Below are 13750 nucleotides of genomic sequence, written 5' to 3'. Positions count from 1 at the left end.
TAGGATTGCCATGTCTTCTTGGTGAATTGATCTTTTTATCTTTACAGAATGTCCTGGTCATGTTCTCTCCTCCAAAGGTTCTTTTTTTTTTTTTTTTTTAATCTGATATTTGTGTAGCCATTCCTGCTTTTGATTAATGTTTGTATGAACTATCTTTGTCCTCCCTGTTACTTTCAGCCCACCATGTCAGTATATTGAAAGTAAGTTTCTTATATGCAGCATATAGTAGCTCACTCTGCCAATCTGTATTTAATTGGTATTTATATTTTATATAATTATTGATATGTTAGTGCTTAAGTTCTCAATTTATTTTTTATTGTCTGCTTATTTTATGTTTCATTCAAATGTACTTTTTGACCATCCTGTGGAATTGAACACTTTTTTTTAGAATTCCATTTTGACTTATGTATGATTTTAAGGTATCTCTTTGTATAATTTCACTTCTTGAGTGGTTGCTGTAGACATTTCATTATGTATAAACAACTTATCACTATCTACTGCTATTGCATTTTCTCAATTTGAATAAAGTGTAGAGATCTTTCCTTTCTTAATGTTCCTTTACTTCATTTTAAATAAATTTTACTCTCTCTGTATTTAGAACCACCTTAGACTATGTTATAATTTTTGCTTCAACTATGGGACATAGTTTAAGGTACTCAAAGGAGGAAAATATACTGAATTTAACTGTATTTTTACTCTGCCTATAGTTTTTAATTTATTTGATATTTAAAAATCTCTTTGATATTTTTTTCCTGTTTAGTGAACTCCTCTTAACAATTCTTTTAGAGTTTGTCTTGTAGTGACAAATCTTAGTTTTCTTTCATCTAATAATATCAAGATTTCTCCTTTATTCCTGAGGGGTATTTTGGGGGGACATAGAATTTTGTGTTGGTAATTCTTTCTTTCAAGCACATTGAGTAGTGTTCTATTTCCTTTTGGCCTCTGGTTTTCTGGTGAGAAATCTGTTGTCACTGGAATGTTTTCCCCTATAATTAAGGTGTTTTATCTATTTTGCTGCTTTCAGAATTTTTTCTTTTTTAGATAGTTGGCTATTATCTGTCCTAATTTTATTTCTTTGGGTTTATTCTGTTTAGTTTTTCTCAGCTTCTTGAATCTTTTTTTTCTTCCACATTTACGAATGTTTTAGACTACTTTTTCAGCCCCATTTTCTTTTCCTTTCCTTGTAGGGCCCTGATAACATGATTGTTAGATCTTTTCTTTTTTTGTCTCACAGGTTTCTTAGTTTCCAGCATTTTTTTTAAAAAAAATTCTATTTTCTGTGTGTTGTTCAGATTGGATAATTCATGTTGTTTTATCTGTGAGTTTATGGAGTTTATATTCTGTCCCTCCATCTTGCTATTGAGCTTATGCATGGGTTTTTTAATTTTCTTTGTTGTAATTTTCAGTATTAAAATTTGCATTTGATTTTTATCCCCTGTTTCTTTGCTGCAGCTTTCTATATTTTTCATTTCATTTCATTCATAATTGCTTATTGCATTTTTATGATAGTTCCTTTTAAATATTTGTCAGTGAATTCTAACATCTGTATCATATTGGTATCCATTGTATTTTTCATTCAAATTGAGATTTTCCTATTTCTTGATATGATGAGTGAGTTTTTATTAAAACTGGATATATTGGATGTTATGTTTTGACATTGTAGATCTTATTTAAACCTTCTGTTTGGGGCGGTTGTTTTGGCATTGCATTGGCTGGAAGGACAGATATCATCTTGTTACTAACAAGTCGGAACAGAAGTTCAGTATTCCTGCTAGCCTTTTACTAACTCCTGAGATAGGGAGAGGCACTTCATAACTTCTGGGTAGAATCTAATTATCACTTCTTACTTTACTTCTACTGTCCCAGGATACCAGTGCCTCGTTCTTGTTCTGCACACAGTCTCCATGAACTCAATTCTGTCACTCAGAAGTTGAAATATTCTGTGAATTTAAATGAAGGTAGAAAATATTATTTCTTTTGCTATAGGAGAATGAGAATAAACTTCTCAGACTTGGATTTGCCAGAAATCATGGTGTTATTCCCTATGGAACTGCAAAGATTTGGTTTATTTTTAAAATTTGGCTTATGTTTGATAGTTTTCCAAATAATTACAGGTAACAAAATTAAATATGTTTTTTACTATTTGGTTAGTTAATTAAGACTGTGAATGAAATTCAACTAAGTTTTCAGTTATCTGTTTAATTTGGCTCTTGTGTTATAACTCCATCTAGGTACACATTGTCCAAAATTGTCAGATTCTTTTTCTTAGAGAATTTTTAATTCTATATTTTTTCTTTTATATGATTTGAGTTTTTCTACTAAAACACCTAAGTATCAGTCTTTGAATTAAGATGCTAAGGGAATCTTAGTGTAGCTAGCTGTTTCTTTCCCTGGCTGCTGTTGTGCTTCTTATCACCATTGTTAGCTCATTTGGGGGGAACTACATAGGTACAAGGCTTTATCCCTACTACTAACTTAGTAATTTAGATTCTTATCCCAAAACTTGAAGTGTAAATTAGCAGCAGTCTTTCAATCATTGCACAGTATCTCATAAAATGTGATTCATAGGCTATCAGTCATAGAATCAGCCAAAGAAGTGCTAACTAAACTTTAATGTATATATGATTAACCTAGGGGTTCTTCATAAAATGCAGTTTCTGATTCTGGATTTCTATTAAAGTTTCCAAGTTATGTCCATGCTGGTATGTGGACTTCATTTTGAATAGCAAGTACTAAGGTTACTTATTAAAATATCAGTCACATTTCCATCCCAAGTCCATGAGTCATAATTTGTGTACCTGGAATGTGGAAATAGGCATTTCAATGAGATAATTTTTTATACCAAGATAAGAATTATTGCTATAAATTAGTTCTTACTTGTGGTTGTGTATCAAAACCACCCAGAAAGAGCTTTAAATAGTATTGCTAGGTTACTTCAAAACTGCTGAATTTTCTCTCTGGCATTTGTATTTTTAATATGTAGAATGTACCTGATTCTTAGTATACCCAGGTTGTAAAGTATAGTTATAAATGCTATAGAAGGAACTAGAGACAGAGACTAAAATTGAACTATGTTATAACTTAGGGGAAAAAAGTTTCACCTTGCATAATTTCATACAATAAAATTTCTGTAACTTTAAACTACTTATTTTATTAAAATATATTCTTGGCTTGTGTTGACAGTGCTCTCAAATTAGGATCTATAGGCATAGTCTTGGAGTTATGAATGTTCTACAGCAATTTCTGATTATAATATTTTTATAATTATACTAATGGAAAGATTCTGAATGACTTAAACAAACCATTTCATTCAAAAATGCTGTCACACAGGTCCAATATGTGAAATTAAATTTGCATTGATGTATGTGTTGGCAACAAATAGTGTTATTTTAATTATTGCAGATTAATAAAATAAGTGGACTATGTACATGGTATTATGTATTTATACCATATGATTGTAAAATTACGTGATGGTTTACTATGGAATAGGGTTCCAAACTGTTCAAATAGAAATAAGTGGTAAAAGGAAAGCATAGTATGAATATAGGTATACCAAATTCAAAAGAAACTAGGCAGTTAGAAACATATCCATATCATGAGTTAATTATTTCTTTAAAAAAATCCATCTGTCATATATACTGTTATTGATTTGAATTCTAGTTGTAGTTTTATTTGTATTTATTTTGTATTTTTTGTTTTATTATATGTAAGAGCCATAAGTATGAGGAATTTATATCTTATATTATTTTTATACATAAGCTAAAGAATTCATAAAAGGAAGTCAAAAATGAGGATAAGCAAAACAATTTTTTAAAGTCTGTACATTTTTCAAGCTTGAAAACATTGATTTTATTTATTCATATGGTTATGTAACATATATTTTTCAAACTATAGAGTTACTTGATCTTTAATGTAATGGCCCAATTTAAATACAGTTTTATACATTACCTTCCCTTGATTGTCTTTACTGGAATTAGTCCTTCCCTTATTTGGACCCTTTATAGCAATTAACACATTTTACTTTTATTTTTCTTACTTGTCTACTTGTCTTCTTATCTCTCTTATTAGATGGCTTTGGGTTTTTGTTTTTGTTTTTGTTTTGAGAGAAAGAGTAGATGTGTTGTAATCAAGGACAGTGCTTTTGAATATATATGAAATGAATAATGGATTATTCAGTGAAGTTTGAATTATAGGGTAAATGGATGGAAGACTAACAGCGTCTTAGATGATTTACTATAGAGAACGATAGTGAATATGGATATAGAAACAAGATTATTTTTCCAGGGGTCCTATATAGCAGAAAATCTATTTTGCAGGTGATGGTGTTAGAAATGCATTACAAATAAAAGTGTGACTATTAAATACAATAAACTAAATTCAAAAAAGTATTGCCTACTTATTAGTGTTATCAAATATACAACATAAGTAATAATCATGCCCTCTCATCCAGGTCAAGCATTTTCAGTAAATCACATTACTCTTTTTTAATGGGTTCAGATAAATCCTGGGGATCTTTCTTTATTAGTTATTTAACCACTACCTATCAGTTGGACATTTGGACATGAGATAGAAACCCTTTTGTTATCAAGGGTCTAGTTTCTTGTCAGTAAGAATGAGACATTTCATAGTATTGGTTCAAGGAATACTTCTAATAATATTTGGATCTTTTTCATGTATTCCATCGTTCTTATACTGTGAAGATTGTCTCTATTGGAATTTTGCCTCTTGCTTTAGGTCTCATTATTGAAACTTGGCAGTTTTTAGACTTTTCTTCTTAACCTTGGAAATAATTATACTGAAGTTTGCTTTTTATCTACCTGAACTCCTAAATTTTTGTCTACTTTTATGGAATTAGTATTTTTTTTTTACTTGCATTGTGATTCAGAAAGGATCTTAAACCTTCTTTTAAAAAATCCTCTTTTTGGGATCCCTGGGTGGCGCAGCGGTTTGGCGCCTGCCTTTGGCCCAGGGCGCGATCCTGGAGACCCGGGATCGAATCCCACATCGGGCTCCCGGTGCATGGAGCCTGTTTCTCCCTCTGCCTATGTCTCTGCCTCTCTGTGTGTGACTATCATAAATAAATAAATAAAATTTAAAAAAAATCCTCTTTTTTTCTACTTATATTGAGTTGAGAATAGATACTTCATGGCCGAGAAACATGATCATCAAGTTATTTCCTCTGGGACATTATTAAGTAACCCTTGGCAACAGCAATTCTAGACTCTAGGTTTTAATCAGAATTGTCCATTATCATCTGTGAATTTTACCATTCACATTCCTTTTTTTTTTTTTTTCCGTATTGGTGTGTCTGCCTGGCATCAGAATTCTGTCCTCTTCTTCTAACAATTTACCAGGTTTTTTTCTTTCTGAATAAATTCTATGAAACATGTTGATTCAATAACAGGTTCTGGCAAAGGATAACTGAATTTATCTCCCTTGTCTTTTTATGAGCAATTAAGGAGTGGGAATAGGCAAACTAGAAAGAGTGATACACTATGAATAGAATATTCTGGTAAATTCCCAGATTTCATTTGCAGGAGTCATGGTTTCTTTGGCTACAGAATAGTTTCCCAGAATTGGTTAGGTTAGAAACCCCATTGTGAAGATAAAGTCAGAACAAAAAAGAAAAAAAAAATAAAGGAATAGTAGAGTAGATCTCTGACTTATAAGCTTTCTTTATACTATTTAAATAGCAAGGATCTGAATAAAAAACTAAATAACTTATGATCATATATAAAGCTAAAAATTCTATGATAACTCTGAAATGTATATTTCAGATATACCTAATTTCTATTTGAAGTGAATATTATTAAATAAAAACCACCAGTGTAGAAATTTGCTAATTTTGCAACCAGTCAGAAATAGATTTGAATCCTGAGGTTGCCACTTACTAGTTGTCAGTCCAATGCAAGTATAAATAAAAGTTCTTGGCCTCAGTTTCCTCTTCATAAAGTAGAAATGTATATCTGTCTTGCATTATTCTTTTCAGAATTAGAAATAATATATATATTGTTAATGCCCATGGTATATACTTATTTTAATAGTGGTTGTTATTATCATTATCATTATTGTTTTTAATGGTATACTTTTATTTGTCCTCTACAGTCTATAAATGCTATTTGAGTGTATAGTACATTTTATTGTTTATATAGCTATCACTATCTAAAAAGTATAAGGAAATATAATGCTGACCAAACATAAAATTTAGATATTTTAATTGTAATTTTCTTTCTTTCAGAATTACTTACTGTCATCTACCTTTCCAGAGTAAATGGCTCTATGTTGGAACAGAAAGAGGAAATACACATATTGTAAATATTGAATCTTTCATTCTTTCTGGATACGTTATCATGTGGAACAAGGCAATTGAGCTGTAAGTTTAAACTTAAATATCACTTTACTTGACTTAAATATTTCATATGGTTATGTAAAACACGTCAAATTACAGAGTAATTTGAAACATAGCTAATTTATGGTTAATTTGAATGAAAAGTTTAGCAAAAATAATTTAAAACCATAAAGACTTTTAAAAATAGATATTGTAGTATTAACATATTCTAGTTTTAGACTTTCTGAATACTTCAGGATTTCTGAATAATTAAGGGTTATATATGCAAAATTTGATGATAAAATATTAAGGTTCATTCTAAAAGTTATACATGGAAATCATCTCTTTTTTTTTTACAGTCATTGTTAGTATAGCCACTTCCAATGGGAATGGCAAGTGAATTGTGACCACATTTAGTTTTACGTAAAAAGAATCATGATCAGTTCACATATTTTTTATTGCTCATTCTTCACTTACCTCACTAACATATTATGCAGGGCTCTAAGGAGAATCAATTTATCAATATTTTTTGTGTGGTCATATATATATAGCTATTTGGATATGTGGTTAGTGGTAATAATTCCTTTGACTTTGGCATTGATACTTAAGTTTATGCATATATAAAATGTGAAATTTCCCAAATGTGAAATGTTATGGAATTCTAAGCCATTTTTTTGTAGTATGACACAAATAATTCTCCTGGTCACTGTGTTAATCAGAAAAACAAATTTTCTTTAATAAATGTTTATGCTCTGTACATATTAGGTCCTTAATAAGATATGTTTGAGACTGGCATACATACATATGCATATCCTGAGGTATATAATAATTATCCAGAACTCTGATTAAAACTGCTTATTTTCATGAGGCTTCAGTCTGATCTTTATAATAAATCTCCTATTCCCTATTTTTAATGTTTCAGTATGCTTGTATATATAGGAAAGGTTGTTACTAATTATTTTCTTGTTACAATATTCCTTTTGTTTTATGTCTTAATGGGTCTGTTTTGTTTTGTTTTGTTTTGATTTTGTTTTTCTAATGGGTCTTTTGTTAGTGGTAATTCTTCCTTCTTGATTAAAAACTGCTCCAGGGAAGAATCTTTGTTCATTGCTCCTTTCTTTTTCTTTATACTTGGCTTATTTTGATACTTTCCACAGAGTGGCTACTCTATAGTGACCATTAGAAGAATAATCATTCTAATGGTGACATTATTGAAGAATTAGTATGATAGTTACATACTATTGATGTAGAGCTTTCATTTATAATTTACATGAGCTATTTTACTCCTATGTTTTAATGTTCTACATGTGTATTTTAAAAAAATTTATTCTATAGACTATATAGAATTAGAACTCCTAAAAAATTATTTACTTTTTTAGCTATTTGGGAAAGGTTTTCCCACTATAATCTGAGTTGTATAAAAGTAGTAAATAAGGCTGAACTTACTTTCATAATTTTCTTAGGATATTGATAAAGATGATAAAGGATATTGATAATGTTGAGAGATTGAATTTTAGAACTTTTATACAAATTTAATATTAGTACAAATAGTAATACATATATTGTTTGTGTTCAATTGAATCCTACTAATACATTATCTAAATAGACCAAATATTCCACCACTTTTGCTATTTTGTTTCCATATCATATACTTAACAAATACTTTCTATAGTTCAAATTAATACTACCTGAATTAGTGACCTATACTTTACCTCTATGTATTTGCATAGTCTATACTTTATGATTTCAGGATTAATGATGAATTTAAATACTATAAAAGAGAGTAAAATTAAGAGGAACTAAAATAAAATAAGGAACTTGTGTTTTTCATAGTATGATCTTAGACATGTGATACAGGATAAGAATAGAATCTATCATTTATATAAACCTGATCTTTTAGAAAAGAGTTGTACATGCCTCTGAAAATGTCCTGAAGTATCCTCTAGAAATTATTAGTAGACAACAGCACCTCCGAATGTTTCTTAGTTTACTTAGACCAGTTTTCCAAAAGTGTATCCCACAGAATTATAGATCCATTGTTATCTATGTAGTTTTAAATCCCAATTGTTTTAATTGCTCTCTACCTCTTGAGATATATCAGAAAATGCATGTCACTTCCTGTTGAAACGTGTCAAGTGTATGCGACAATAATAAAATATTTATTTAAAAGAGACATTTCATTAATAGAATTTTAGACCCAAGTTTTAACAATATATTTTCTAAGTATGCAAATGCAGAATTGTCTTTAAGAGATATGTGAAATTATTTCTATTTAAGTTCTTACTCAAAGTACTTTTTATTCAATGTTATTTTTCAGTTTCTATTTTTTAGTGAAGTCTCTTAATTATAATTATAGGTAGTCCTAATTATTATAAATAGCTTGTGTTCCCAAAATGCATATATTCATTATTTGGAAACCGAAACACATTGTCCATGGAAACAGTTATGTTTGTAGAACACCTCATAAAATAGTAGCATAGAACTAAACTGACATTAAAATTTTTTTCTATTGGAAAATATATTCCAGATTATGGTACAGAAATAGATGTTTCTGCAGGGCAGCCCTTAGCTTTTTAAAAAATATAACCTAAAAAAAATATATATAACCTATTATTTTCTATATATGATTAAAGTTTGATCATGAACTTTATTAAATCATAAGTGTAGGGCTTGTGTTTAACAATCATTCAAACATATTTATTGTGCACTATGATATATGCTAGATGAATCCAACTGTGAACTGGGAAGATATAATTACTATCTTCTTGGGGCTTTCAGTCTAATAAAGGTGAGATTAATTTAAAAGGCAGTTACAATATATTGGAAATAAAATGTGGCAATTCCATGAGGACACCTAACTTCTCAGGGAAGTATCTATAAAGGAAATTACATCTATGTTGAGATCCAAAGGATGAGAATTTTAGTTAGCTGAGTGAACAATTAGGAGAGAGGGGTAGGAGTATTCTAGGAAGAGGGGACAGAAGGTTTAAAGGATGAAATGTGAGAGAGTCTTTCTTACATGCACAGGAATTTTAAGTAGTTTAGTTGGTTGGAATACCTGAGAGAGTATAACAAAAGATAAATCTAGAGGAGAGATAATCATGGTGTATAATATGAAAGGCCTTGTAGGCCAGTTTGAGAAGTTTGGACTTAAAGGCCAGGAGCTAGAATTTGAACAGTTTTTAGGAGAGAATTGACTTGATCAAATTTGCATTTAGGAAGATGACTCTGAAGGCATGTATAAAGAAATGATTAAAGAGAGAACAGACTGTATTCTTGATTAACATTACCATTGATTTAGAGACAAGCTGACATAATTAAATTTTAATAGAAGGTAGAAAAGCAAGACTTTGGTATTATGGGAAGATGTAACAATAATAGAGAAGAATTAAGAGTAACACCCAGGTGTGAGGCTTAAGCAACTGTGTATAAAAGGGTGTCATTTAGTGAAAAAAATCAGGAGATTGTGTGGATTGGGAGAAAAACAATGAAGTCAATTTAAGGTGGGTTGATTTGTATGTATTTATAAGACATGCTAGTGGAACTGGTATGGGAAATGGTAGGAAGTGTAGGATATATGGATCTAAAGGTAATGAAATAGAATTTATGGTGATGAAGAGATGAGATTGTTCATGAAAAGTATATAGAAAACAGGTAGCAAACTAGCAGACAGTTAACCAGTTCTGGCTCACAGATATGTTTTGTTGGCTATTAGAGTATTTAAATATGTTATGAGTTATTTCTAATATTTGAAGATTGGTAGAGTAGAAATAAATAATCATCTGAAACTGAGTAACAACTAGTTTATCATGGAGTACACTTTTGTATTTGTTGTTCTAATTAAACCCAAAAGACAGGAATTTGTAGTTTGTTGGATATTATTAGTTTCCAAAGGATAATTGAAGGACATTGTTCCTTATCAGAGGCACTTTACTCTAATAAAACATTGTAGTTAGAATGCAGATAGTAACTCTGGTTTCCAATTATTTCAGTGATTTACAGAAGTCATCCTACATACTATTCATTGAGTACTTACTATGTTTTGGCTTTATATTAGGTGCTATATATAAATATTCCTCATAATTAGTAGGGTCAGTACTACTATCTCCATTTTTAGATAAGAAAATTTAGGATAAAACCAATAACAAATAAGTGTTTTGTTCCTCTGAGTTACTGAGAGGAGTCTGTATCTGAAGAAGCTGGAGTTAATTTTCTATTCTCAAAAAGTTTTTAAAATTTAATCTTCTTTACTATTTTGTGAATAATCTTTTATGGTTTTCATGTATGCATAAGAAATAAATTATATTAAAAAGAAATTATAACTGTCAATATAATCATAATAGGATTAGTCTGGCACAATTAGACTGTTGAAGAAAGAATGTGGGAAAATGAGCAATAATAAATCTATGGTCATATCAGATCATATTGTCTTTAAACATGACATTACCATATTTAACAATGATATGTTAAAGTAGAAAATATAAAAGAAACATGCCAGATATCAGAGTAGAATAAATTAAAGGTCAGATTTACAGAGCACAGATCCTTTAAAAATACACATTTAGACACATAGTTATCTGTTATTGATTACCTTGGATGAGCAAATAAATGAGACATAACTAGCAAACTGTTTCCCCAGTTTGTCAGTTTTCTGTAAGCTGGCTATCACTAGAGAAGGCTTCTTTGTAAATCAGTGGAGCTACTGTACTTTTCTTACGAGCAAAATCAGAGATTTTACGTCAAAGGAAAATGTAAATCGGTTATATACTTTGCAATTTGTCTGAAACGGACTTACAGCATTAGCCTTGTGGCTATGTAAATTCCCTTTTGTCTGCATAAATTCAATTTCAAATTTTTAGAGGCTCAGATCTGGCAACAAACATATAGATACTAACTCATAGATTCATAATTTAATGAAAAGATATAATTCATCTTGGTTATTAATAATTTTTCTTTGATAATGAGGAAATAAAGTTGATAACATTAAAAGATCTAAAGCATCATTTTCATTATTAATGTTGTCTCTGTGTATATAATTTTTGTGCTATAGAAATGAGGAATCCTGTTGTTATGTGGATTTGTGCTCTTAAACCTGATAAAAAAAAATTATACCTACTTTAATAGAATTATTAGGAGAAAGAACAGTAGTCTTAAAGAAAAATAACCCAAACTCAAATGAATCTAAGCTTAAACCTCAGAATATTGGGAGTGTATTTTAGTGTAATTTTTTTGTTCTAGTCTATAATGGTAAGGTGTTTTAATTTTATTTTTTAATTACTATTTTGAATTGATTTAACAGATCCACAAAGACTCATCCAGGTCCAGTTGTACATTTAAGTGATAGCCCAAGAGATGAAGGGAAAGTGAGTATTACAGTACCATTATTCTTGCATTTATTTTCCTCATTCTGGAATAAAGGTGTTTCTTACTATTATTTTGTACTAACTTCTAGCACAGTTCATATTCAATTCAATTCATATTCAATTCAAACATTCTATTCAATGTTTTCTAAAAGTAAAATATGTTGAATGAATGAATGAGCAAATAAATGAATGAATGAATTATACTAATAATGGTCCCAAATTAAGTCTTTATTTTCACCTAGAGATAAAGTTGGTATTCTAGAATTTTGAGGAGGATATGGAATATGTGGAACAACTTGAATTTTTAAATAGTCTATGCTTGAAGTTAATATGATTATCAATATCATTAGTCATTGGCCTCTACTATTTAGTTTTGGTAATGATACATGACCAATACTCACTAATCACAAATTACCAAATCTTGATTTTATAAATAGGTAATTATATAGAAAATATTCTGAAGTTACAGAAATAATCCTTATTCATTTTGATTATTCATAATTTTCTTTTGATGATGACAAAACAAAGTTGATAATATGAAAAGATCTAAAGCATCACTTTCATCATAAATATGGCCTCTTCAAGAATTTATTTTTAGCTGAGTACCATAGAAAACACCTGAGTAAATTAGATAGTATAGGTTTGCTTCTTTATTTTTAAATGATAGAACCTGAATTTGCCTATTAAATACTGAGCCTGAATGTCAGGTCTGCCTGATAGTATAATAGAAAGAATACTGAATTCCTTCAAATTGGTCCATGAATACAGTGTCATTCCAATCAAATGTCATCAGAATTTACTTATTTTTAAAGAAATGATTCTAAAATCCATAAGAAAAAGAAAATGTTTTTCTCCATATCCTTACCAACACTTGTTATTTCTTTTGTATTTCATTTTAGCTGTTCTGACAGGTGTAAGGTGACCTCTCATTGTGGTTTTGATTTGCATTTCCCTGATGCTAAGTGATGTTGAGCATCTTTTCATGTGTTTGATCATCTATCTGTATGTCTTCTTTGGAAAAATGTCTATTCAAGTCTTCTGTCCATTTTTTAATTGGATTATTTGGGCTTTTGGTGTTATATCAGTTAATATATTTTGGATATTAACCCCTTATTACATATATTATTTGCAAGTATCTTCTCCTATAAGTAGATAGCCTTTTTGTTTTGGTAATGGTTTCCTTTTCTGTACAAAAGCTTTTCTTAAGGTTTATTCACTAATTTTAGAGAGAAAGAGAGAGAGAGAGCAAGAGAGCATGAGTGTTAGTGGGGGAGGGGCAGAAGGAGAGAATCTTTTAAGCAGACTCCTCACTGAGTGTGGTACCCCACCCTGGCCCAATACCATGACCCATGAAATCATGACCTGAGCCAAAACCAAGATTTGGATGTTTAAATGACTAAGCCACCCAGGCACCCCTGGACAAAACCGTTTTATTTTGGTGTAGTCCCAATAGCTTAATTTTGCTTTTGTTTTCCTTGCTATAGAGTGGATGTCAAAGAAATTACTGCCTACATTTTCCTCTAGGAACTTTATGATCCCAGGTCTCACATTTTGATCTTTAATCAATTTTGAGTTTATTTTTGTGTATAGTGTAAGAAAGTGGTCTAGTTTCATGCTTTGACATGTAGCCATTTAGTTTTCCCAGCACTTTGCTCGCTTTGGCAGCACATATACTAAAATTGGAATGATACAGAGAAGGATAGTGTGGACCCTGAGCAAGGATAATATGCAGAATTAGTTTTCCCAGCACCATTTGTTGAAGAGACTGTCCTTTCCCCATTATGTGTTATTGCCTCCCTTATCATAGATTAATTGACCATATAAGCATGGGTTTATTTCTGGGCTCTCTGGTCTGTTCATTGATCTATGTGTCTGTTCTTGTGCCAGTACTATACTGTTTTGATTACTACAGCTTTGTAGTGTAACTCAAATTCTGGGATTGTGGTATCTCTAGCTTTGTGCACTATTGGCAGGAATGCAAATTGATATAGCCACTGTGAAAAACAGTATAGAAGTTCCTCAAAAACTTAAAAACAGAAATGCCACATTATCCAGTAAT

At 30.3% G+C, this 13750-nt stretch overlaps 1 protein-coding gene and 1 non-coding gene across 4 annotated transcripts in view; both read left to right on the top strand.

The window, feature by feature from the left end:
• STXBP5L (syntaxin binding protein 5L) overlaps positions 1–13750 on the top strand; it is a 380025-nt gene that overhangs the window by 153764 nt on the left and 212511 nt on the right. For all 3 annotated transcript variants that reach the window (XM_041771139.1, XM_041771064.1, XM_041770992.1), the window contains exons 6-7: positions 6239–6373; positions 11628–11691. In XM_041771139.1, coding sequence (XP_041627073.1) covers positions 6239–6373; positions 11628–11691 — 199 coding nt within the window. The remainder of the gene's footprint in view (positions 1–6238; positions 6374–11627; positions 11692–13750) is intronic.
• Positions 13341–13448, top strand: LOC121475150. Its single transcript, XR_005983632.1, has one exon. It is a non-coding gene; the product is annotated as a U6 spliceosomal RNA (small nuclear RNA).

This window comes from Vulpes lagopus, chromosome 1 (assembly GCF_018345385.1).
Source record: "Vulpes lagopus strain Blue_001 chromosome 1, ASM1834538v1, whole genome shotgun sequence".
Classification (NCBI taxonomy): Eukaryota; Metazoa; Chordata; class Mammalia; order Carnivora; family Canidae; genus Vulpes; species Vulpes lagopus.
The sequence above is the reverse complement of the archived record's forward strand: the minus strand, read 5'-3'. Positions and strand labels throughout refer to the sequence as shown.